The following is a 27,988-nucleotide window of genomic DNA, read 5'->3' on the forward strand; positions in this document are numbered from 1 at the left end:
CGCCGCTGCAGTCCGTCGGTCAAGTCGAGTCAGTCAGTCTGTTATCGCGACCCGCCGCCCGACTACTGCAGCACAGAACAACTCGCGGACCGACAGAAAATATTTATTTTACTATCATTATAATCGTTTCGACGATTTTCCACGTACCAAAAGAAATTGTTTTGCATTTCGCACGTGAATTACGGCAACCACAATAACACAACATCGTCGACTGCGGCATACACCGTTCCCCTGCGCGCTCGTCGTAGGTATTACAACTATAATATTCTTCACCGACGCCACCACCGTCTCGTGTACTTTCAACGCCACGCGTCGCTCCGAACACACGTAACGACGCCGCCGCCGCAGCAGCAGCTCTCTCTCCTTTGGCGCCGTGTAAAAAAAAAAAAATAATAATATTATCCGTAAATCGCATTCGACCGACAGCCCGCCGCCTCGCGGTGTGCGCCACACGCGCATTATACTCGCGATATCGTCCTCGTCGGATTGATGTTCTCGCGGTGAACTCGCGCCGCGTTTGGTAAGCCAACAGGTCGACCGACACACCTGCCAGTAGCAGCTCATCTCGGCCACACACACACACCGAACGTCCGCTATCAAGATGCATAACAAAAAAGGCAAGCTGTGCACAAAGCTCACCAGCAGCTTCCTGCGCAAGTGGTGTAAGTACCCATACGATATTTTATGTTTCTTTTTTCGTAATATTATTTATTTTTCATATATATTTAATCGTGTTATTGCCACAATATTATCCCTTCAATGTTCAGTATACGATTGTAGTAGCCGCACGATATAAGACATTATGGCGGTGGCAACTTTGCTTCCTCTCCTCGGCCACCTCACCCACCACTACCCCTCGGCGGTCTCACGGTTTATATAGCTGTTTACCAGCACTGTCTACCTACCTACCTAGTTAACCGTATAGAGTTGGTCGATCGGGTTAGTTGGTTTTATAATATAATATAAGATACCTGTGGCTCGAACCGGCTGCGCGCGGCGACACGGTCAACCGGCCCCACGAAGAGAAATCTAAAGCAACGGCGGTGCATACGCGTGCAAGCTACTACGGTATTACTTTGCGTTACTCATCGTAATAATAATAATAATAAACTCACGTATTATTATTATTATCGGTTGTCGGGTAGCATTATAGTTATTATATATTTCTGCAGATAGGTAACAACAGGTGGGCAGGTATACTTTATATTAATTCGTATAAGTCTTCGAACTTACATCGTACAAGCACAACACACGCACGCACGTACAAACCCATCGTCGTGAGTCCGAGTGCACGCGATCCGGAACGTTGTTGAAGAGCGGAACCAGCCACCGCTTGTCGTTTTCTTTTCCTCTCACTGTATATCTCTCCCTGCAGCCTAGTGTCAGTCCACATCTACATTTCTCGCTCTCCATCCATCCGTTTCATCGATTCGTCCTCTGCTGGAAAGCAACACCACCGCCATATCACTCTCTGTCTTTCTCTGTCAAATAACTGATCGGTGCAAAGCAAACACATATGCTCGCGCCTCTCGAAGGCCCCGACGCGGTGGGAGTCTTGGACTGAAGCACATAACACAACCGGTTTCATCTCCGCGGTCCACACCCACCCCTTTCCACGCACCTCACCACCACAGCCAGAGAACTGTAAGTTGTAGTTAACGCACTTCGACAAACTATCTCTCTAGCGAGTCGTGATATTATTATCACTAGAATCTCTGATGCGTACCCGACTGGCCGGACCTTTGGCCAATTTCGCCCTATGCCCATCGCCACCGTGAAGTTAGTTAATCTGCGTGTCTACCGCAATGATGTCTGTACCCTATTTTGTAATAGTCTTAACAGTATATAATACGCTCGGGACGAAGATAATAATTCAGACTATATAGATTGTTATTGACGATGGCGTTAAGTATAATAGCCGTATACATGTTACAGTGTTCGGTTATTTTTTAATTATTTTCCGCACCACAACAAGTGTATATAATTATTATTACGATAGGCAGTTGCAGCAAGTATCCGTACTCGGTGTAGTAACGGCGGTGGCAATGACGACGACGAATAAACACGATTTATATATTTATTATATTATTTCACATTGTATAGCCTTTGTCGTCGTTGTCGTCGTCGTGACAAGTAGCCGCGTTTTTTCCGCCATGTACCAACGAAAAAGAACAACAATAATGATATAACCTACCTAGTTCTTCATTTATTATTTTCCTACATCCTCGCCAGACGCCACAGTTGCCTCCCGCGCAGCTCGCTGTCGTAATCCAGACGATATTATATGCGTAGGTACCTACAAAGAATAGTAAAAATAATCAATATCTTAAACGACAACGGCGCCGACCGAATAATAATATTGATTGGTAAACCGTATATTATAATACATAATAACGAACAACACGACGGATAGGATTCGATTTTCTCTCCTCTATCGACACTCTCTCCTCCCGGCCACTCGCCGTTATATATATATATATATATATATATATATTATCTCCTAGTCCGGATAGTCGTCGCGCAAACGAAAAAGTAAAATAATTACATAACGCGCCGAGGACGACCACTAATATAATACTATACTATAATATTATTCTATGTAAATATATTATAATAATATTGCCGGCATGTACGAAGTCGTACCTTAAAAGTACGTATATCATAATAATATTAAAGTCTTGCGCGTATACCAGTACTACCGGTATTTCGAGCACGGTGAAATTTACATAATAATATTACAATTATTATTATTATTATTATTATAACTGTGTGCACTTAAATGTTTTTTTTTACCCATCGACCTTCGCGACGTCGACGGATTTTACCGCAGCCACTCTCTCTCTCTCCGTGCCCTCCGCGGCCACACTTTCTCTCGCGGTCCGCTCGTCCCGCCCGCCCTGCGTCCGTCCGTCCGTCCGTCCGATCGTCCGGTCCGCGGCGGCCGTGTCACAAGACTCGCGTGGCGTAACGCCGTCGTCCGATTCATATAGGCACCTATATTGTGACGAAAACGCCACGTACAAAAAGGCAAACGAGTACGCAGCGACAATATTGTTGTTGTACGGTGTACGCCATACGTGCTGTATTATTATGCCGTCGGTCCGCCGCTGTTGTACGCCTGTTATAATGAGACACGTATATATTGTCATCGCCGTCATTATTGTTTTTATTATTGTTATCGGATTGTTGTTGAGACGTGTCGCGTGGTATGTCATAAATATTGCGTCGAAGAGTATAACATTATAATATAATATTATTTAGTATAACTCGCCGCCGCCGGGACGCAATAACGTGTAAATAACGTAATATTGTTTTCTTTTCTCCCGAGCGGCGAATACCTACATAGACTTGTCGGCGGCGGAGACGACCTCGACGCCGTCGTCATAATGATGTTTTCCATTTGCCGTCCGTGCGCGAAAATCGAAATTCGTCCAAAACGTTTGCAATAACAATAACAACGTCATCGGCCGTACAACCATATACAACGCCGTTTCGCGATCGTTTTATACGCATCTGGTTTACAGTTTTCGCGTATATTATATGAGCCATTGGTTTTTATATTTATTTCCTATCGCGAATTCATCAAAAGCGTAATTATTTATTGTCCCGTCGACGTCACGTATCACTTGCGCATTGTTTCGTCACGGTTAAAACAGCGGACTTCCGCCGTCACCGCCTTATCTTCGATGCACTTCCCGCGTGTGTTGGACTTACAGCGCGCGTGCCCTATCTCCTGCAGCGGCATTCGACATTATCAGCACAGTTCGTCGAAAACGATTTTATGTTGTGCGCAAAAAAAATGCAAACCGACGTATTCGGTGCCGAAAACGAGTGAAACGGCTGCACCTATATTTATACCGATCGCCGGATATTTATAGCAAAGTAATAATGGTTTATAGATAACGTTTAAAGCAATGGATAGGACAAACAATTGATGTGTCATCAACTGCGTACGCGTGGTATTTTTTGGGGGGAAGAGAGACGCATGTAGTTGATGATATTATGCTCGTCCTATCCAGTCATTTGTATATTATATCTATACGATTGGTGAGCATATAAGATGTAGCTATAATATAAGTGCATACCTAGGAGCAGCCATTTATTCTCTCGTCAGTTAGTGTTTCTTGAAAAATAAATTTTCTACTTTGGGTCATATGCAAAGACAGCCATTGCATCGTGTTATTCTAAAATTGAATTGAAATATTTTCTACTCACGCAGGGATCAAATCTATGTCTATCCGATGGTATTAGTTGCAATAGTCATTGAAACATTACATTAAATGCATTGTCCCTTTCCATAATTTTGGTTTTCCTACCAATGCTTCAACTAAGTGTTTTAGAGAACCAACTTGTACGGGTCTTCCGTGGGGCTACTTCTTTTGAAAATCGAGGATTTTCCTAGAATTTTTTCAAATTGCCAATTTCTCCCTTAAGACATAGGTACTTATAAAGATGAAAAATAAGAAAACGCCTTTATTGCGTTTGACTGATATTATTTGTCAATTGTAAGAGAAAAAATCCATCAAAGTTGCATCGGACTCTTTTAAATAGAGGTCAGTCGTCCGGCTTGGCATATACAGCAGTTTGGTTTAATAAATCATGAACGTAATGTTGTGTTTTTGTATGATTTAGTATTTTAGTAGGTCTTTGGATTTCGGCCAGAGCGTGCACTATGATATTATTATTTTATTTTATTTGTTTAATGGATTCACGAAACACGAAACAGTAAAGTAATAATATAATCTATATATATATATATATATATATCAACACACCTAGTTGTGTCATAAGCAATGAGTCGACAAATGACGATGGTTTAATTTTTTTTTCCAGTAATAATTGTTTATGAAAAACATCACGAGCGTCCACCAAACACTTATTATTCTATTATACACATCATATTGTGTAACGCTTATGCCACCAAGTATATTATCATAGGTACCGCGACATTCTATCATGCGCTACATCGCCAGAATATAAGCCGACTGCCTCGCCCCCATGACGAAACCGTCTTGCTGGGAGTCTGAGACATTATACAGTGTAACTCGTTCGGTTTGCTTGCGAAGTTGCGACTATCAGCAGCTAGATTTAAAAATAATGATATGCATTTTATACGGAACAATAACCTGCGACTGTAGTTAGATAAAACCAAACGAAAAAGTGACAAACGGTGTACGAATATTAGTTATTAATATCAATATTTTATGATAATATTATAATGCTCACCCGCCAGACCACGTAAGAAGCGTACAGTTCTCGTGTCTAATTCATTCGATAGGACGTAGGTAGGTACATGTGTATAGGCAAGTCAAAGCCGGAAACTCGAGGAATTTACAGTTTGTCTATATTATATTAACACGCGTGTGTGATGTGTATACATAATAGATACGTATCTTATACGTCTCGACAGCAGTGTCAAGTTATAATAGTATATTATATCGGAGGAACGTCAAGTGTCGACATCTGCGTTGACCTTGCCGTGTTCAAAATCAAAAAAACATATCTTGTCGTGGACTAAAAACGTGCGAGAGACGTCGATTATTTTTTTTTACTGCGGCCGTTAACGAGCTTGTTGGACGAAATCGTATATAAAGTCTCCGTCGAAATAAACGAGGAATGTATAAGGCTCGCTGACTAGACGGTAGATAATGTAATTATAATATTATGTGTTGTCATATGATAGGTTTCACCGTAAAAACAAAATATTTATATCTGGGCGAGTGCGTAATGGTTCGGGTGAACCACCGCCTTAATGGGTTGTTATCGTGTTAACGCATTAGGTACGTACTACGTATACGATATTATTTTCGTTTCCTTCGCTCCTTCCTGCATTCGCCTTTGGTTAATATTGTCGTGACGATCATATTATTATTATATTATGTACATAATACATAATAGGTACCCATCGATGATTTTTTGATGCGCCTATACACCGTGGAAGATTTCCAAACTCGTTTTTTAGAGAACCATGAACGGTCATCAATAATGAACTGCGGGCGACGATGACGATAAGAAATTGTAAATACATTCTATATAATATTTACGCTCCAGGTAATACGCACTTATCAAGCCATACAACAGCATGCCTGTATGCGTATATTGTCATTTGTCAGTTATAGTCTCTACGTCAATTAAAAATCGATTGATAGCATTTTTGTTCGGGAACCTTATATTATGTTCCCTCACTCTTCATCGATCACTCATAAGTGATAATGAGCCGTAACATATGATATCGCCCGGGAGAGAGCCATTGCTCGACCCTTTGCTCAGAAACTGCACCGTTGTCCATTACCATATATTATAAGTTTAAAACAACAATTATAAAACTTTGACATACGACGTCCGTAGGCGCCGTAACCATTTAAACGTATTTATATATAGGTGTGTGTAATACTGAAAGTTGGGTTTGCCGAAGTTTTAGCATAAAAAGTGTTCAGTGCAGGACGGGTTCTGTTATGATTTTCATCATATAAAGTTCAGGCATACGACGATCGATGACTTTAACGCTCGTGAATGTTCATGGAGAAGGGTGGAGAGAGATTGGCATCACATACCGAATGCTTGACGATCACAGGTCTTTCTCACTTTTTGCTTAAGTACCGATATGGTAGGTACTGTATGGTTAATAAAAATAGTTTTTTCGACCGATAAAATTACAAACCTATCCAAATACCTAATATATCCTTATGTAGACGGACTAAATAAAACTAGATAGTACCTTTAATGACTTTGTTAAATACTTGATAATAATCAACATTGAATTCCAATCACATACGGTTTAACGAAATCGATATAGACAGAAACTAACTATGATGATTTGTCAGCATTTAATGTACTATTCTACTGAACTGAATAATGTTGTTATGTGTATCTCAGTACTGAAATATGTTTACCTGCAGACATGCAGTAAAAGCTACATATTTTTAAATTGTCATTCATACTCGAATACATTATAGTACCTATACATATTATAATCGTCAATGTGAAATATATTCTACAATTGTATATAAACAAATATAATAGTATTAAAGGCAATAAATAAATTATATACCTATATGGTTTGTGTCCTGTTTAAATTTTCACAACTTCAGTGAGACTTGAATTTAACTCACACCTATACTTTGTATTCGTCAAGCTTTTATTTCTAATGCTTAACAAACACATAGAACACCTTGTTACAAAGTCACAAAGCTATAATATATACTCATTACTTAGGTACCGACGTTATAGAACTGGTGAATCTGATAATATGTGCTCAATGCCCCGATCATTGACTTCGAGGTTTCGAACAAACCAACACGACGTTGCATTCCAAGTCACACTAATATATATGGCGATATTCAGATTGCCTCCGGGTGTTTTAGAAGGTAATTCGAGTACACCCAAACAGTCTACTCGAATTGCCCCCTAGAGCGTACCTGGATTATTAATTAATATATAGATAGTTGAAAAAATGTACTATCGTTATTATATCGATTTTCAAACTGTTAAAAAATATTCATTTTGAGACATACAGTATTTCCCAGACCAATTAATCTGTCGATTATCAGTTAAAAATCGGAGTAAAAGATCAACATATAGATACTCAGCAACAATTTAAAATGAAAAGCTCTAGGACAAAACTATTCCATGACGAGATGAAGAATAATGACTGTATAACAGAATTATATTTCATCCAAATTATTTTATGCTTTGATTAATGATTTTTTAAATTTAAGATAAATTAACAGTATATTTTCTAAAATGTTTATACAATGTATATATTATTTATTGTAATTATTATTTAATTCAATAATATTTCCTATAGTGTAAGGTTATCGATTAATTATAGCTATTGGAGGCGATTCCAGTACAACGATTGCCACCACACAAAATATGTGGCAATTCGAGTGAATAATATTTTTCAGTCAGGAGGCAATTCGAGTAAAAAAAATTCACGGGAAGCAGTGAGGGCCCATAATATATACCTACAATAAACGTCAATTTTCAATTTAACAATGAATAACTATTAACAATATTACACTAATTACCTACCTACAATATTTCCAACTTATTACGTCGTATATCATAATATATAAATTGTTATATCCTCATGTACGCGCAACTAGTCCGATACTTTCTATTTGTTACCACTTACGTACAGGTTTTTGTTGAGTTATTTCTCGTATTCATTGGCTAGGAATTTTGGTTTACAATTCTTACGAGTGTAAATTATTAAGCAGTATGGAATAAAAATGTATTTGAACCGATCCGAAATCGGTATAAAGTATGGTTGCAGGTAAATGTGTATAGTAACAAGTAAGAAAATAAAACGTACCTATCACAAGATTAAATAATAAATACCATTAACATTGCATGCACATTAGTATACAAAATGACTAAACAGTAAACATGTAAACAGTATTTCTTATCAATTGTACGTTTGTTAAATATCACATTTTTCTTTAGAACGACAATTTTGGGAATTCTTTATTCATCATAATTTGTAATAAAAAAAAAAACATCAAGCACTCAGATGATTAGTAAAAAAACCCACAGAACGAAATAAAACTCTGTATAACAACGTCAGTGACAATAATAGATAAATGGCTAACAAGATAAGTAGGTATAGGTAGACAGTAAATACCTAATTAAACACTGGGTTTATAATTACCCACCCATGAGCCCGACCTGTAACGATCCCATGACAGTTAAACACATCCTCACCGACTGTAGAAAGTACGAATTACAACGTCAAAAATTTAATCCAACCGGTGGGTTGATCTTGCTGAAAACCTTAACATCATTATAAGTATAATATATCCACCTATGATGTATTACTATCAACCCCTATCTATTTATTGTATATTTATATTACCTTAGTTATTACTTATAAGTTTATATTTAATGTAACAATCCCCTTTTAATGTAAAAATTATGTAATTCATTGTAGCCAATGGCCCTATAATCGCCGAGGCATTTGTTATCAAATAAAAAAAAAAAAAATAGGATACCAGCTAATATTCTAAAAATATTATTGCATGTCTATGTTTAACGATTGACGAAGTATGATAATGCAAAGTCGAAGTTGGTGCCACATGCTAATACATAGAACAAAACCTGTACTCAGCCTCATCGATTTTTTGTAAGACAGCTCATATATACACCATACGTTCGATGTTTCTTCTGGAACGCTCGTTGGACATTTAAAAAACTAAACGTAAAAACAATTGAATTTAGCCAAACCTACGCCTCGGGCGTGTTGTCCGATGGCGCACGCGAGCTGCTCTTATTGTTTCGACTTTTAGTCATAAAATTACACCTAAATGCGCATTAAATAATATGTTTATATATTTAAGTATAATAAAAGTAATAATTTAATATTGAATATATATTATATATGGATTGAGGCACACTGGCACGTTAATCATCGCGATTACACGTCATTACTATTAAAGCTGCTACAACACGGCAATTAGTCACCACACTACCCTCGCTGCGGGTACCCATAAAACACTGCTTAGCATAGTATATTATATTTAAGTCTGCTTACACGTACAATATAATATAATATATATATATATGTATATATATATCATCTATTATTATAGAAGTTATATATTAACGTTGGTGCCTAAACAATATCTCAGCGGTGCCACGGCCACGGTCACCAGTCGAGTCGTCGTCGCCGTCGCCACTTTTAATTGAGAGATTATCATATTATAATATTATATTATACACCTTTTGACGTGCCGCACACGCACGTTCGTATATTATAATTTATAAATAAATAGCGCATACGCTTGTGTGTATGTGTGTAAACATAATATTATAGATATAGGAATTCGTAATTTTTTTTTCGATCGCAAAACGCGAACGGCGTACCCATAATTAACGTTTTATACGAGCGCACGCTGTGCTGCAGTGCCGTGCGCGATCGCCGCAAAATATTATACTCCATCGACACGATAAGGTCGTCGGCTGCATATCTCCGTATTAATACATAATAATAAATACGTACCTACCGTTATTATAAAAATGTCGACCGATATTGTTTTACGGCCGACGTACATAGTATTACTACTATACGCTGACGCACGTGACATTGTATAGTGTTATATAATAGATGTTTATATACAGGGTGTTCGACGTTCGTCATAATGCTATAGGATAGAAAAATTTTCAAAAAAAAATGTCCCCATGCACACGTGGAAAATAATATTGGTCTTTGTTTGTTGGTGGTAAAAAAATTATGTTTAAAAACTGAATAGACATACCCAGGAATACACCCTTTATTATGTAAAGTTTGCACTGTAAAGTTCTGTGAATGAACGATGTCTACAAACAAAAAGCGTCGACAATTTTGTTTTCGAAAACATGGTTATTAAACTTATTAGTACCTTAGACACTGTACATAATTTTTTTATCGCTTAAATCACGAAGTAAAATATCATCCTCTTCATTAAGACCAGTTTATTTGAAAATATTCAGTATTTTGCAAATTGGATTTCAGAAGTTGAAAATCATTTTTCAGATCATAAAAAATATAATGAGTTTTGAAGGGTCAACTTTACGCAAACCCTCTCTATGTACCAAACGACGTCGGTCTAATATGTAAATACTTGCGAAGTATATTTTGTAGTAGTAGTGAAGAAATAGTAAATTGTAAAAGTATATTTGCAAATTCTGAAAACAAATTTCAAATACTTACGAAATACTTACTTACCTCATTTTCAAATCAACTGGTCTGTGCATGTTAAAAAAAAATGTTCAGCAATCCGTTTAATGTTATAATAATATTATATTGTACTTTTATAATAAATTATACAATAGGTTATAGGTATACTGTTTTTGTTTTGATAAGCGATGCTGGTATTTCAAAACAAAAAACAAACGCAACATATACCTACCTACCTTTACGTATATTACTGCTACACGAGAAGTAACTACAATACTACATAGTACACAATAACTATTTTATCTTCAACACTTATCTTAAAAAAAAATACACAGCCACGTAAATCTGTACACAGCACGGAGACTTAATTAACGGGCTGTGCTTCAGGTAGGTACTAGGCACGTGTGAGGTGGGTGACACGAATATTGCTCTACATATTATTATATTGTTATTTCTTATTATATTGTTGTTGCAACGGAATCACATGAATATATTATCATCATGACATTAGACGAATATGCCCCGGCATACGAATTCGTTGTTATGCCACCTGTGACTGAATATATATCGTGACGTGATGTGCCCGGGAAAACCCGGCCTCGTACGAACGCACGTTTCGACCATATATTAACCACGGAGCGGCGCGCCCACAAAGGCTCAGTCGTGCAGTGGCGGCACAACGGCGAGACGGTCTCACGCGATACGCACAAATTAGGTTTTATCGTTATCGCTTACGTTGTTGTTATTGTCGTTTTACGCTATGTTGCCGACGGCGAATGGTCCTAAAATGGACGTCAAAAACGGCGTCGGTGAATCTTCGTCCGACTCGTCCACCGACTCATCAGCGGTACTCTCCGATTTCTGTTTGCCGTGGCCGCCGGCTACCCGTGCCGAGCAACGGTTGCGTCGGAACCGGGAACTCCCACAGCGGTTGCGAGACATCAGCGCGACACCTTTGGCACATCGGCGGATGGGGAGCAGCACTGTCCGTCGACGGGCGCGTTGGACGTCTTCGTCGCCGTCGCCCGACCGCCACCGTGTGCGGTCTGACAAAAAAAATGCGTTCTTCGTGTTCGCGAGAGCAATGGTCACCGTCGCAGGCCGTTCGCGGATTAGAATAGCTCAGGCCGAACGGGATCCCAGTAAGCAAATTGCCGGTCAAATTTCGTAAAACTGTACATTTTTATGGTGCGCGTAAATATCCGTTGGATAGATGCCGGAAAATTGATTGTAGGGTCGACAATGAAATTTTAATTTCACAATATTTCAGTTTCTATTGTACTATTATATGGTATGCAACTCAATTATACACTCGCACTTGCACGTTACATGTGATTCACGTTGTTTATAATATCAGGGAATAGGCAAAAATCATTCACAAAGCTTCCAATCGTTATAATAATAACTACAATTGTGTTAATAAAATATCGTGATTTACGTATCTTTATTATATAGATTTGAGCGAAACCGTCTGGTCAATATTTATATAATTCTACATTCTTATAGGAATTGAGCCACAAAAAATAATCATACAGCAATTTCGTCGATTATCCTGTCGTCAATGACGGATTTTTTTTGTAAGGAACTAGGAACATATTATGGACCACGAGTTACCTACTAAGTGGAAGTGTTTTCTTTTTTAAATCTATCTTCACTTTTATCAAATAGGCACCAAAAAAAAGTATAATTTAAGAGGCTCCCCTTATTACTAGCATCCCAAACCTTCTGAGACTGCCTGTCACGAGCGGTCGAAATATTCCAGGATGATAATATGGGTTCCAGGAAATCGATCCGATGACAACAATAACAATGTTGTGGGCGCATACGAAATACTCTTACCCACATTGTCATACTATTATACGACCGACGGCCTATTGTCGGCCACATCGTTACGAAACCGATTTTCCACGCGAGCCGTCACGCGCCCGCGATCGCCGATGTAACGAGTTGCACTGCGCAACCCACCACCCCTCACCCCACCGCAACGCAACCTAACGCGTTCACTGCAACTGTACACCGACCGTTATAAAAATGTATAACAGCGGCGGGTTAATTGGCGTGTTGCTCGCGACACGGTCGATCGGGCGGCGGCGTCCTTGGGGCGCGTGCCACCGCCTCCGCCGTCAGTGATCGGTTTCGTTTCGATTTTCTCCAATAATAAGATATTTAAATTTCTCCGTACGTGCGAGCACACGCGCCTACACAAATATTATTATTATATTATAATATTGCATTCGCATTGTTATTTATGTTGTTGTGTATGATTTAGGTAACCAGGTAAGTACGTAAATTATTGTTCGTTTATCTCACACCGACCACATCGTGGCGGAGCGGCGGTGTAAAAGGAAATCCGCGAGTATAAAATCTAAGTGTAATGTTAATATTGTGTTTTTGAAATGTTTTTCGAATAATTTTACAAAATATCGTCAATAGCTGTAATAGCACTTATGAATATTTACACCGATTATATCTGCACAATCGCTGGCAGAGCACGAAATATTATGTTTTCTCCATCTTGTGCGCACGCGCGTCCCGGTATAGACATTATAATATACCTATAACATATTATAATTTATAGACTATATAGAGTAATGGATTATATTATTAAGTTTTACACGCCCGTGTTAAGCGATGAGAACCAAATCTGTTTTTATTAATTTCTTGTGCGCTTAGTGAAAAAAAAAGTTGTTTGATTCACGTTTATACAAATACCGATGAGACAACGTATATACCTAAAAATATATAGGCTGGACAGAGAAAACAATCGTGTCACGGATGTTAACGTTTTATTTGTATTTTATGGTATTTGAAAGTATTTAATTAAATTAACAGAGAAATTGAAATCGTTCAAGTTCAATACGCCGACGAATGAATCGTAACAGTTCGCATCGAATATACACGACTGTTAAAATATGTATCTCACTATGGCGCGGCGTTTACTCATTGAATAAAATACACTTTGATTGTATGACACTGTTTGTGGGTCCTTAAGCATAATCAGTGGCGGCTATGGTAATTTGGTGTGTGATGGTGTGATGCTGAATAAGGTCAGAATATAACAATAATATTATGTAATAAAAACAAATAAAAGTTAGATTTGATTTTCGATTTACATTTCATGCAGTTGTGTAATATACTAAAATATTTATACAACACGTCAACACAAAGTTATAAGCATAAGTGGTGGATTTATAAAAAAAATTGTTCGACAAGCCTCTTTTTTTCTGACATCAGTGAGCATAATAATGTAATATTATATTGATGTCTCACTTGCTTTTACATTATTATTTAGTACATATTGAGTGTTGCAGTATCGGTATATCGCTGTAAAATGACAAATGTTGCATTGTACCTATCCTGAAATATCATATTTTATTTATCCAGCACATATTATGTAGTTAGACAATTGAACACGTTCCTGAATATAAAATAATTCGATTTCTATATGTATATATATATATATATATATATAAATAGCACAAAAACGGACATTATATTCAAATATTATAGAAACAATTTTATGTGACTAAATAATATATAGTAATATATATGGTTGACGCAGAACAAAAATGATATTGTTTATGGCTGGTGATTGGTGAACCAGTAGTTGCAAACAAAATATCTGTATAAAATATGAGGCGCACAGAGTTTATTATATGAGGATTTTCAAATAATATAATATGTACACCTAATTTTCAATTTCTTTTTTTTCGAGACCGTCAATTATGCTGGTTGGTCCGAGACAATCGAGATGCCCGGTCTCGCCTTGACGCACACATATATTACACGCAGTAATTGGACCGTTTCAGGATCAAAATAATTTAATGAGCCGAGGTGACGACGGTCTTAATTACATTTCGGGCATTAAGCATATTTAAATATAGAGTATACCTCTCACGGAAACGTGTAGAACGATGCTTTAATGTAACACTATTGGACCCAAACGTAGTTATATCAACAACAGTGAATTAACGAATATAATGACGCATATATGTATAGTGTTATATTATGATAATATGTGACAGTGCCCGTAAGAGAAAACTGTCAGTCGCAGGACGGTTGACCGTGTCGCTTTGTCTCCATCGCTTTTATGCACAGACCACGGTGGAGGCTGCAAGCTCGACCAGGTTGTATCGTTTTATATTATAGTCTCGGCGATAGTTCGTTCTCTCTTTGGTTTCATCTCGACGGTATTATTATATCTTGTTAATTGTAGAGGTCTGTTGGAAAGAAGAAAATGCGTCACGACCGATTCCGACGGAAGTATTCCCGGAGAAAAAAAATCTATATTATATTCCCGAGAGAACGCGAAAAAATTAAATAAACATTAGGTAGCTATAATCTTCTGCGGGTCGACGTACGACTGAGGAACAAAAATCTGCAGCGAGTTGCGTGTCTACTCTGGGCAACAACAACAACAACAACAACAACAACAACAACAAATAGCAATACACTCGTAGACACGACCACGCCGTCTCCAATATATAATCACAATAATTATATGCGATACGCGTTAACGTATATGAGATTTTCATCAAGTCTTACGATTTTTTTAACACTGGTGAGGCATGCACAGTACACCGCGACGTCGGTGAATAAAGAACGTTGCGCGCGGTTCGATTGCACCTATGTACGAATTGTCGGCGGCATAACGGTACTCGTGTTGTACCTATATATACTATACGGCCGACCGCATCTCAGTAATAATAATAGTAATAATATATAATCTCCAGCCGTACCTACGCATCGTGTTATGTAGGTGTAATATATATATATGAGTCTTAGTACGGTGTATATACGTATGTGTACATTTAATATTACGATGCACGTGAACTGAATAATATTTATATGTATATGTATATAGGTAATACATGTTGTACACTTTACTCTGTGGTGCGAGGACGATTCGCACGGTCTTCCGCCGGCCCGGGTCAAACCGCACACGCATCGCGTATCATATATTTTATGCCGACGAACGGTATATAGGTACGCAGGTATTAAATAGGTACCTTAAATAACCATTATTATACTCACTGCGATGTACGATATGTCGTCCCGCGCATAAGATGTAGGTTACAGTAATAATATATGCACAGGGTGTCAACGATGCCACTATTATAGTGCTCGTATAACTACTACCGCCATGATACCTGTTCCCCATACTTAGTTCTAAGCAGTACAATATTATACAGGCGCCGTGAACTGCTGAGTGCTGAGTGTCGTTTACACTGCCTACTCTAAGCTTAAAAATACAATCCAGACTATCCGAATAGTGAAATCCGTAACTCGAGACATTATGTAGTATACTACCAAGTAGTTCACCTATAAATAAAAATGCGCTCTCTTGTAAGAGACGAGAAAAAATGTTTTCTGTTTTTGGTACAGTGAATTATGGTTGTACTTCTTCAATTCTAACTCACACTAGTCATAAGGAATTGTATCAGTAGGTAATCATATTTTTAAAAATCATTAGAAAAAAATTATTCATATGAGACAATGCTGTACATCATAATATAGGCATATAGCTGGCGTGTGACGCTATTACTGCCACCGACGTACTTATCTACGTAGATATTTTTGTGTCTGTGCAATAACATTTTTTCGCATCGCGGAAGTCGACCGGTTATTGGCCCCGTCCACGTGGATTTCCCACGCGCGCGTCACTGTAATATCGTGTTCACTACACTCTACTCCGCTCACACATTCTACCGCATCCGTGACGTATATAATATTATACATAAATAATCAGTGGCGCCCAATAAACTGTTTTCAAATGTTCCTATTAAAAAGAAAATAATTGAGTTACCCATACGATATATTCAAATAAAATTGTGAGTTTCATACAACATGTCAAATATTTGTTTATATTAAATATATATTGTGTTTTTCTAACGAATATAAGTACACACACCATGGCCAATAAAATGTAATAATTGTAATTGGTGTAGAACACTTTAGAGCTATACGATACCTTTCAATTATCTGTCATTCAACTACGATGTCTGTTTTTGATATTTTTCCAAGTTCTTTTTGTCTACAGCAGGCACCTACTAATCATTGTAGTACCCAATCATTAATAAGTCTTAACTACTGTAAGTTTATTATTATAAGTAACTTTTATTAACTATATGCCGTTAATTAGTAGTTAGTAATTACACACAACGCCATTCTCCTTGTATTTTAAAAAGTGTGGTGGCTGAATTCATTATTATTTATCACGTACCAATGTACCATCTATGCCAGACGCTACTTACGTGATCTAAGAATGAAAAGGTTCTATAGGTCGGTTTGGAAATTGTGTAGGATACACATTTTAAAGCTTAAAAATTCATATTATTTGGTACTTATACTTTTTTGATTCATCACAAAATTTGATTAGATACTTTAAGAATGAATGCTAAATATAATTTTATTAAGTTTTGATCGAATTTAAAGATATAATAATTATTTAAAAGTTCATTAACAAGCAAATATTTAATAATTATTACCTGGTATGGTGGTATAGAACCTTTTTTTCAAGTGAGCTTATAGTTCAATGAACATTTTTCAACTGAATCTATATGAACAATAGTTATTACGCAGGAATGTAAAAATGTATCAATTAATTATTTCTTATCATAACATATTGCAGCCTGTAGTGTATAACATAATATCTTACAAATGTTTTTACTGACGTACAATGTAGAAACACATTGTAATATGCAACCTTTTCATCATCAGAGAATAAATATAATGACTTCGTTAGATCAAATATTTAATCTCTAAATCTGAAAGAACTAGATTTATAGGATTCAAAAATTATAACGTTGTATAGTAATAAGTTAAAAAATATTTTTTTGAAAAGTCACTACTCAGAACTATTTTGTTCTCAAGCCTATAAGTATATATATATATATATATATATATCTATAAGTATATACTTATAGATCTATTGATATTCGATCGATGAACGAAATAAAAGCCAGCAGATAACGAAAATATTATTTATTTTGATGACAACTTACGTCGTTGTTGGCCGGCGTTAAAAGGAGATGCGTTGTAATCATACTGTAACATAGTTATTACGTCATGTGTCGAGCCTTAGCGGCATTTCGCTATTGCATATTTTTGGGTTTTCATCACAACTCGCCCGAGCCGTCCCATATCGGTCACGGACACCGCGCGCTGATGACACCAAAACAATACTCCGATCTCATCGCCGTACGTAATGATAAATATATTACGACGATACCGAGCGCGTGTTCGGAAATGTCCGCTTATAGCGAGCGTGTGTACAATACATACTATAACATAACATAATAATTGAGTGTAATTGTTTTATTGCTGCAACTTGTAGGTATGTAGCGTATACAGTCATTGTTCCTTTATAATAATAATAATAATAACATGGAAGGTATTTCGTAATATTCCGTGTGCAAAGCGGAAGGTTGGGTGACATTTTTTTGCCATATTTCCGATTTTGTTTTTATTGCTGCACACTTCCTATACTCAGCGGAACGAAACGTGGAAAAAAAATTAGATGATAAAAAAACGTCGTCGACCTCTGACTGTCACGCGACGATTGTGTGGCCTTTTACGCCGGTATATAGGAACCTAACCGAAAAAAATTGGCGGAAAATCATCGGTATGTTTGTTTGTTTTCAGCAGTGTTTGCAATTCAAAGGTTTTTTTTTTGTCGAAGGTGATCAATCGAACAATTAGAAAAAACTACTATATTGGAAAGCTTATTTCTTGCAGTTTAGGTACATAATAATAATATAATGACATTATATTAAAATGAATAATGATGTACCTATATTATGAGGTACGGGAAAAAAGAAAACCGGAATGGCATCGTGGTCGTTCTGGAACTCACAATAATATAATAACAATCTGTAATCCTACTAATATACTAGTTTTTGCGGAGAAGGACATCGAGCGAACTAATGGTATAACATACTACTGGTAATAGGTATACTCGGTGACCGCGGTTGCCAGCGATGTCCTCGGCAGATATCGCATATATTATCATCATCATAAATTAATATCAATAATTATACGCCAGGTTTGCACGAATACGTACGGACGTATAAACGCGCGATGACTACGGCGGTTGTGTATATAGTCGTATTAGGCATACAACCAGGTTCGAGGACAAGTATATACCACATGTCCAATTCGTAGCTTATTAATATTATAATATTAAGCTGACAAATTTTATCTTGAGATTATTGTATGCTGTTACAGCATATGAGCCTAATGTGGACGCGTTGTTTCACATATGCTCGTAAGCGCAAATAGTCATGCGATCGATGATATCTCTCAATGAATCGAAGGGAAGAGCCCTCCTATTTCCCCCGTCCCAATAAAAAAAAACTGGTCAGCAAGTCAGGCTAGATAACTCCTTATTCGCGCTTGCGGCTCAGCGAGTAATTTGTTTTTACGGTTGAGCTACGTGTGGTTTGTACCTACCTACGTCGAATACGAATGGCGTACGTACCTGTACAGATGACGTGGCTAACGATATGATAGACACTTTTCTATTTCCATAATATAATAAGTATATCATTATCGGTAGGTCAGTTTTAATGTATAATAAGTGGTTCGCTTCACGCTCGTTATAATAATAAAGTATACAATGTATTATATATATGCGCGTATACATTTCCAAATTGAGTTCAATTTTTAACGAACTGCTAATTTTCCTAATTTTACAAGCTAAAATCAAACTCTACGCATCGCCTATGCACGGTTAGCAAAACCGACCTCGAACATGGTATTATATTAATTACGGGCACAACATTTAACGATTCATAAGGGGTTTTACGTAGGCAATTTCGACTTGAAGTACAATATATTAATATTATTATATTTAGATACATATATTTCATATAAATCTACAAGACAGTGGTCTATTTCACTTTTGTTTTGGTGTTATCACGAAATTTTTTAAAAAAATATGTTCTAAGTATTTCACCGGTTGGTTTTCCATCAATTTGTATGAAAAAAGAGAATTTAAGCTATTTTTTTTGTCTAAGGTTATTTTTTGTTCGTGTTATATTCCGTTAATTTATGCTTGCAAAAAAAATTATTATCACCATTTTCAATGGCAAATAAAAAAAAATATCTGCATATTTTTAAGTGTGATAAAAAAAGTAGCTAGTGAAACATCAATAAAGATTACCTATGTAAAAATAAAATAAATCACTGTTCTATTACAAGTCACCATCGACAAAAACATGTTTTGACAGTTTGATTTAATTGCTTTAGTGGCCTCCAATTAAATCATCCCAACTGACACATTTATTAGCCCCTTTTACCATTTAGGATGCAGCTAGGATGTACACAATAATATTTATAAGTATAGATTATTTTTTCTTAAAAAATGGGTCTTTTTTTAAGAACTTTTGCTCACTATAAGGGTATCTGAGGTCAGTAAATATTTAACCTCAGAGGTCACATCCTATCAGAAAACATAGAAATACAACAAGTTGACTGCCTTACCATTATTTAAATTAACAATTCAAATTCACCTTGAGTAGTTATCAAAAATAATACTCACCCATCGGCTATCACCAATTACCATGTTACTCCAAACCCAAAACTCAAATATGATACTCAAGGCAGCCAACTTATTACGAGGGCTCAATAGTAAGGACATTTTAGTAAAAAAAATCAAACTTGTTAATACATTGTCAATGTTAAATAATATCCATGTTCTCGGTGATCGAGAGGATTATTTTTATGCTAAAATAAAGTTAATAACACAAGGGAAAAGTGAGCATAAATATATTTTTTAAGTGTATTGAAACATTCAAATATATTACCTATCATTTTTATATTAAATAGTCAAAGTGCCCGTTCATCATACTATCATTAAAAAATATAGCTTCGAAATTAATAAAAAGGTAACTTTTGACTTTGGCCGATTCGAAGGAATTTAAAAGCCCAGCCCTAAAGTAGGTACACACAATTATTGTGTTATTGCGATGAAATAAGTTGCTATTATTATAACGTCTTTAATATGATGATAATAATGTTATTCTGAAAAAAAACACCATAATTACACCCGTTGATTCATCATCATCGCTCATTCCATTACATATTATTATAAATTAAGCGTCGCCGCTGCTGCTTGTAACTTGCGTATAATGCTATAATTATTTTGGTTTTCACATAGACTTTTTCCGCCAAACCTAAACAGTCAGTACTCGGATGACGATGACTACGTATTTATACGCCCGATAGTGATAATTCGGGGACGACGGAAGTGACTCGGCTCGGCCGATTATCGTGGGAAAAGGTTACCATCGAAAATCATCGGAAATCCATATTTCCGTCGACGGTGATTCAATGCTGTGTGCCGGCATAGAGCATATGCATCGCATTTATACAGAATAATAAACAATGTACGTCGTTGTACGTCCATGTACAATCCCTCTATAATACGTATATGGACGGGTGGCAGGCAAGTAACTTGCTTGCCGCCACTTCCGCTTCCGCGCTCGTGACATCGAGCACCGTAGCAAGGACGACTCCGTGGCCTGTTTCTTCATGTCGACTCTAACTATACTATTATAACTATAATCTAGACAGTTACAATCCGATTTAGTTCCGCGTTCTCGGCGTTTGCTATTTGCAATTTATGCCTATAAAATATATATGTATCTATTATATAATAATTAATAATATGTATGTAAACCCGGACCGGGGGCAAAAGGAATATTATTATGTATTGTACAATGACTATCGATGCCATATTATATAATTACCTAACTCTCACTATATAGATAAAATATATGCTACCCTTTAGAAAATAGATATTATAATACTAATTCATAGTTGTATTTTCTTTTTTAGGGGTCGTACTTGCCATAGCCGTAGCCCTATTAGTTGGTGGCCTCCTAGTGGTGGCGTTTTTCACTGCAGCAGTCGAGTTGGTTATCGATGACGTGAGTATTTTAATAATATTAATATATATTATTATATTTCACCGACAGTACATTCTTCGCCAAATAGCAGGTCCGTCGTATAGACGAAAAATAGAAAAGGGGAAGAAAATTATTCAGTAACTTATACTTTGATAATAATAATTTGTTTGTACGATAATACAGTAGAAACTTCAATTTGTGCTCCAATTTAGTGATTAAGTCAAATTTATACACTCGGTTATATTAAAGATTAGACATTAATATTCTATAGCCAGGTTGCATAAACAATAATTTAACATTTAATGAATCCCATTTTGGTTATTTGTTTGCTATTATTTTATAATATTTACATCATTGTACAACTATAATAATTTAGATTATTTTAAAATTGATTCAGAGTTAAAAAACATTTCCACTTCAAATCATATACAATTTGAATCATGCGTTATGATTATTAGGACATTAAGACTAGGTAATTGAAAACTTTTGCCAATTACATAATTACTTAATAATATTTATGAAGTCTCAGAGTCATAGATAAACTATAGAGGTTAATTCTATAAATAAATATTTACTAAAATAACTCGACTATATGAGCTACAACCGGAGCCTAGAATTCCTATACTAATTATACTATGATAAAGTTATCCAATCTATACAGTTCGTATAGAGATGTAACACCTCAGGTGTATACATTATACGCTACCCACCGCAGTCACTACTATGACTTATTATTACATATTAAAGCTTTTTAAAATACATACCTAACTAACTAACTAACTTAAATCTATCACATGTCGTTCACAGCAAATCACGCTGCGGCCCGGTTCTCAGACGTTCGAGATGTGGCGCAAACCACCTGTGCGACCTTTGTTAAAAGTGTATGTGTACAATGTCACCAACGCCGACGAGTTTTTGAATGTGATCGCGCCCGGTGAGGTGCGCGAGAAGCCGATCTTGGACGAGTTGGGTCCGTTTGTCTACGTGTGAGTAAAATATAATATAAAATAATATATATTATACTGGTAAAGCCATTAACCATTGTACTGTACCGATCGCGCTGCTAAATTTTTGCAGTGGTATTACTTGTATATTTGTTCAAGATTTTGTTTAATTTCACACTAACGAATAACCAGCAACCGCTTTCTGACCCCACAGGGAAACGTGGGAAAAAGTCAACCTGACATTTCACGACAACGGCACGCTCACGTACAACCAGCAAAAGGTATACAGGTTCGATCCTGAGCAGAGCGTCGGTTCCGAAGATGATATCGTCGTGGTACCCAATATCCCGATGTTGGTGAGTTATATACCTATGTTTTATCGTACCACCTTCAGTTTAACTGATTTACCAAAGTCTCGCATCATGTTGTAAATTAGTTAAATGTGTCATAAACAGTATATTATAATGACCATTGTCACCGTCGTGTTTTACAGTCAGCCACGTCGCAGAGCAAACACGCGGCCCGGTTCTTGAGACTGGCCATGGCCAGCATCATGGACATCCTTAAGGTGAAACCGTTCGTCGAGGTGAGCGTCGGTCAGCTGCTGTGGGGTTATGAGGATCCGTTGTTAAAACTGGCCAAAGACGTGGTGCCTAAGGAACAGAAGCTACCTTACGAAGAGTTCGGTCTGCTGTATGGGGTCGGTATCTTCAACAATCGTTGTAGTCTTAGTTTTAAAATATAAAAACATTCGTTTTTCTTCCTATAACGATTTTATATTGTTTTTATGAATTGAAACTGTAATCTTAGGTTACATTGTTTGGCATACAACAGTATAAAAATTATACTATACAGTGCTATCCACGTGAGACTACATCCAAATTATGTTAAAAGCAATTGTTTAATACTTAATGTGTATTAAAAATATTCATGTTTCATTTAGTTTGAAATACTGCATCCAAATTGCCTATATATGTCCCCGTGAAATACTCATTGTTTTTAAATCGAGTTTAAAATATCAAAAATATCGAAAAAAGGGAAAACTGTAATTAGATACCTATTAAATTTAGAATTTTTTTTAGAAAGCATTTTCCATCCTGATATTTCTTCTTGGAAGTTATTACCTAGAAACATATTTTACAAAAATATGTAATGATTACCTACTAAATATACATGTGCTCACCGAGTAAAATATTTTATGGAATAGAAGCTAAGAAACGATTGTCCTATACTGAAAAATGAGATATCTGCAATGTTAATATTTAATATGTCTTTATGTAGCATGAGTATTGAGTTAGTAAAATAGACGTGATTGAACAAAGGAAGAGACTAATTTTCAGCGAGTGTCGGTAGACACAGTCTGAACAAGATATCATATATTGACCTTTCTTTAATGCAACTTAATTCGATTGCATACAGCGTAGAGTAGTGATGTAAAGCAAATAAAAAAAAAATCGTGTAAATTTACCTCACTACTGTAAAAGTATATTTTACTCGCGCATAAATTGTTTCCATGATTACCTCACTGCCTTTGAAGACTGTATTGTTGAACATCATATGTACATTATACTGAGTCATGTATACATCGCATAGCTCCAGTACATTGTTGACAAGTATGACGTGAAGACGATGCCCGAATTGTTGGGATACCTGCGTCTGGATCGACTACTGTCTGCGGACGGTCCGCTGCTTGATGGAATCTTGTCGGCCGGCACCAACATTATACTTGGTGGAAACCAGTGGCCGACTGCTATCCAGACGGTGCCGGTGGCTAAGGACTACAACATGCAGCCAACGCGTGAGCACCAAGAGGTGCACCCCGCCAAGATTACCAGGATGTCGCTGATGGGACGGCCGGTCAGAACAAAAACATTTTGTCAAAAACACGTACACCGCAGACATAGCCGTGTCACTAGCAGGAAATTTGACCACAAACCTGCAGACACTCTCGTGTCGTTTTCAGTCCATCATTGGTTTTACGCCGCCCACCTAACCACCGACACCTGTTCACTGCAGTCCACACTGCACTGTTTGTTTTACTATTTTTTTTTCGCAACCGCCGCGCACTATTCACCGTTTGTCAGTTTGTTTTGTTTGCTGTTTTGAAATATATATATTGTATACACACTCACCGCCGTCACCGCATTGTTATTTATAATTTGATTCGTTTGTGCGTCACACAGTTACAAAGTACTAATCGAAACGTATTGTTTTTCTTTGCATGTCACGCTGGGTTTTCCCGTCCGACTCCTACGGCCACCTCACTTTGACAACAGAAAAATGGAACTTCACGTGACAATATGACCGTGTTCACTGGAGCCACAGACATTCGGCTGTTCGCCGCCCTGGACAAGTTCAACGGGCGTACTCACCTATCGCACTGGACCACCGATTCCTGCAACCGTATGTCTGGTGGAAGTGATGGTTCCCTTTTCCCGCCAAGGATCCAACCAGACACCATCCTACACGTTTTCGACAAGGATATGTGCCGAAAACTACCCCTAGTGTAAGTGCGCCATACCTGCAATACATAATATTGTAAATTTAAACTGATATCACCACATTACCCTCGATGCTCTGAAATACCAATACTCCATTTGATTCTAAGTTAATAATAGCTTGTAAATACACACGTTTCTTTAATAGAAGACAAATACCATATTGTAATGTTTATCAAGTATTTATTGTCACATTATGATTTATAAAACTCATAGTAGGCTTTATTAAATCACGATGTACTTATACATAATGCATACATTTATAAATTAATTAACTATATAATATTGAAAATATATATTTTACTAGATAGATTATTCCCCTTTTACCCTCCAAAAAAAATTAGGCCTGACATTAGTATCAATGAATACAATTTAAATGTATCCGGGTCGGTAAGAGATTAATGAATCATTGTAATTGTCCCCGTGCACAGTGTTAAGCGCTCTAGTCATTGCGATTAAAGTTATTTGTTATCGGTGTTACCATTGCTGGCGATATTGAGTTAGTTAGTCGAGTATCAAAGTTCATACCGCGCATAGCGAATAAACAGTCGATCTGTAGCTATTTTATTTTCATTTGATGTTTATTCCTAACTATTCAAAACTCACAGGTTTAAGAAGCAAGTTGAAGCTAAGGGAGGAGTTAAAGCGTACCGATTTGGCCCTGACCACCGAGCGTTTGCCGACCCTGATCACGAGCCGGAGAACCGGTGCTACTGCCCTTCGCTGAGCAGTCCTAGTGGAAACAGTACTTCTGGTACTAGCAGCTCTACTACAGCAATGCCCACGGTATCGACGAAAATGAATTCTCCACAGTGTGCGCCTCACGGCACATTCAATGTGAGCCTCTGTCAATATGGTGAGTCACTCAATTCAAACATTCGCAAAGGAACCTTTGCGAGTTGACAGAGCTAAAGTACTGATATACATTATATATTTGTTTGCAGACTCTCCGGTGCTGCTGTCTTTCCCTCACTTTTACATGGGTGATCCACGCCTCCGGGAAGCCGTTCACGGAATGGACGAGCCAGATGCTGACCGCCACGAGTTTTACATCGACGTGCAACCCGTGAGTGTCCTTTATATTGCAATATGCTTTAAAACCAACCATAATAATATCTTGTTATATTCGTTTGTACAGGAAATGGGAGTGGCTATGCGTGCTCGAGCCCGTGTGCAAATTAATCTGGCCGTAAGTCAAGTAGTAGACATCAAACAAGTGGCTACATTCCCTGACATTGTGTTTCCGATTATGTGGTTCGAAGAGGTAAGTGTTGTAGATTAGGATATATATATGCATAGTTGTACAAGAATACTTTGATAGTGTCTTCAAACTTCAAAGTACCTACTATTTAAATATAATTTTTTGAATACTTTTTCAGCCAATTTAATATAATTTAATTATGATCTATGGGTAGATCCGATATCTACTATTTAAGTTAAAAAAAGCCAAATAAATACTGATTTTAAAATAATATTTTTTTCCTATTTCTGTTAATGATACTAAAAAAAAAAAATATAACAACACAGAAAATATTGCTTTCTGATTGAAAATGTAGCTTGAGAGGTTCTTTTCATGCAAAACTATTTTTACAAACAATTTATCGGTATATGACACCATTGCGTCCAACTGAATTCAAATAAATAAATAAATAAATAAATAAATAAATAAATGTAGATAACACTGTAGAAATAACACATTTAAGTTTTTTTCATTTGTGTAAGAACTTACATAATATTATTGTTGTATTTTTTTGTGTAGACATATTATACAAACATATGTATTTTTTTCGTGACCTTTTCGCCTATCTACGTAATGGGTGGCTTATACATGGTTTGTTTTGTGTGGGAACCTACATTCACCCTATAACACGATAAATTAAGTTAATGGGGATGGGGCAGGACTTTTTGATCCCCTTAAATCATAATATCGTAATTTAATAAACAAAAGTACTAGAATTTTGTGAAGTTTTTTTTATTAAGAACTTTGTTGGGTAATCAATGATGTCTTTATTTGATAAATCACTGGGATATTATACTATTAAATTATATCTTTCGTACCTGTCGAACATTATAATAATATATCTTTGTCAATATCCGATTCAGGGCATCGATGAGCTGCCCGACCACGTGATCCAACTGCTCAAGCTGGCCACGCAGACACCACCAGTGGCCAAGGCCGCACTTCAGTACGCGTTGTTCGCCTCAGGAGCTGTGCTGTTGCTGTTGGCTCTCGGGTGTCTGGTGCGCAACTCGCACCGGCAAGAGACCATGTCTCTCGAAGGAACAGCGCACTACAGCCAGGACGAAAAGAAGAAGCCCAAGAAAACGATCCCACCTGCGCCCATGAGCACCACGGTGCTGTCAAACGGTAACGGGACGGCAGCCAAGGCCAACGCCGGCTATGTGGCCGACGACGAATAGTTTCAGTAGTCCGGGGACAATAAAGACAGCGCTGCACGGCCGACCACCATCAGACGGGAAAACTGAAAACCCATCGATAGGGTGCAGTCCATGTAGTCTCACAGCCACTCTAAGATAATACGAGATCTATTTCGATGTACATAAAATAAGAATGATATTATATAATGGATACGACTTTAGTTGTAATCCAATGATTTTGTCATTATTATTATTATTATTATTATTATTATTATTACTTTTATATTATTATTATTATTATTATTATATTATCATAATTATAATATATTATATAAATACTGAACTCTCTCACTCTCTCTCTATCTATCAATTGACTACTACAACTATATAATATATGTGTCCGCGTGGTTGACAAATTGAGTAGCGGAAACAATCATAATCTCATACAATATTTATTATATAAAAATGCGAAGATGGTTGTGAGAACGCGACACAGGTCATTTTTCCCGCGTCGTCATATTTCGACTTCAACAATGATAATAATTATTGTTATTAAAATTATTATTATTATATTATTATTACGATATTATCCGGACGTAT

The 27,988-nt window shown here is 36.8% G+C and overlaps 1 protein-coding gene across 1 annotated transcript; it reads left to right on the forward strand.

Annotated features, from left to right (window-relative positions):
* On the forward strand, positions 1 to 27,974 carry LOC111038720 (scavenger receptor class B member 1). The gene is made up of 10 exons (XM_022321945.1): positions 1 to 662; positions 21,497 to 21,588; positions 22,375 to 22,553; positions 22,726 to 22,867; positions 23,005 to 23,211; positions 24,788 to 25,017; positions 25,618 to 25,865; positions 25,954 to 26,075; positions 26,148 to 26,273; positions 27,113 to 27,974. The coding sequence occupies exons 1-10, from the start codon at positions 602 to 604 to the stop codon at positions 27,428 to 27,430; spliced, it is 1,725 nt and encodes a 574-aa protein (XP_022177637.1). The 5' UTR covers positions 1 to 601; the 3' UTR covers positions 27,431 to 27,974.
* The last annotated feature ends 14 nt before the right edge of the window (positions 27,975 to 27,988 follow it).

Source organism: Myzus persicae, unplaced genomic scaffold (assembly GCF_001856785.1).
Source record: "Myzus persicae strain clone G006 unplaced genomic scaffold, MPER_G0061.0, whole genome shotgun sequence".
Lineage (NCBI taxonomy): Eukaryota > Metazoa > Arthropoda > Insecta > Hemiptera > Aphididae > Myzus > Myzus persicae.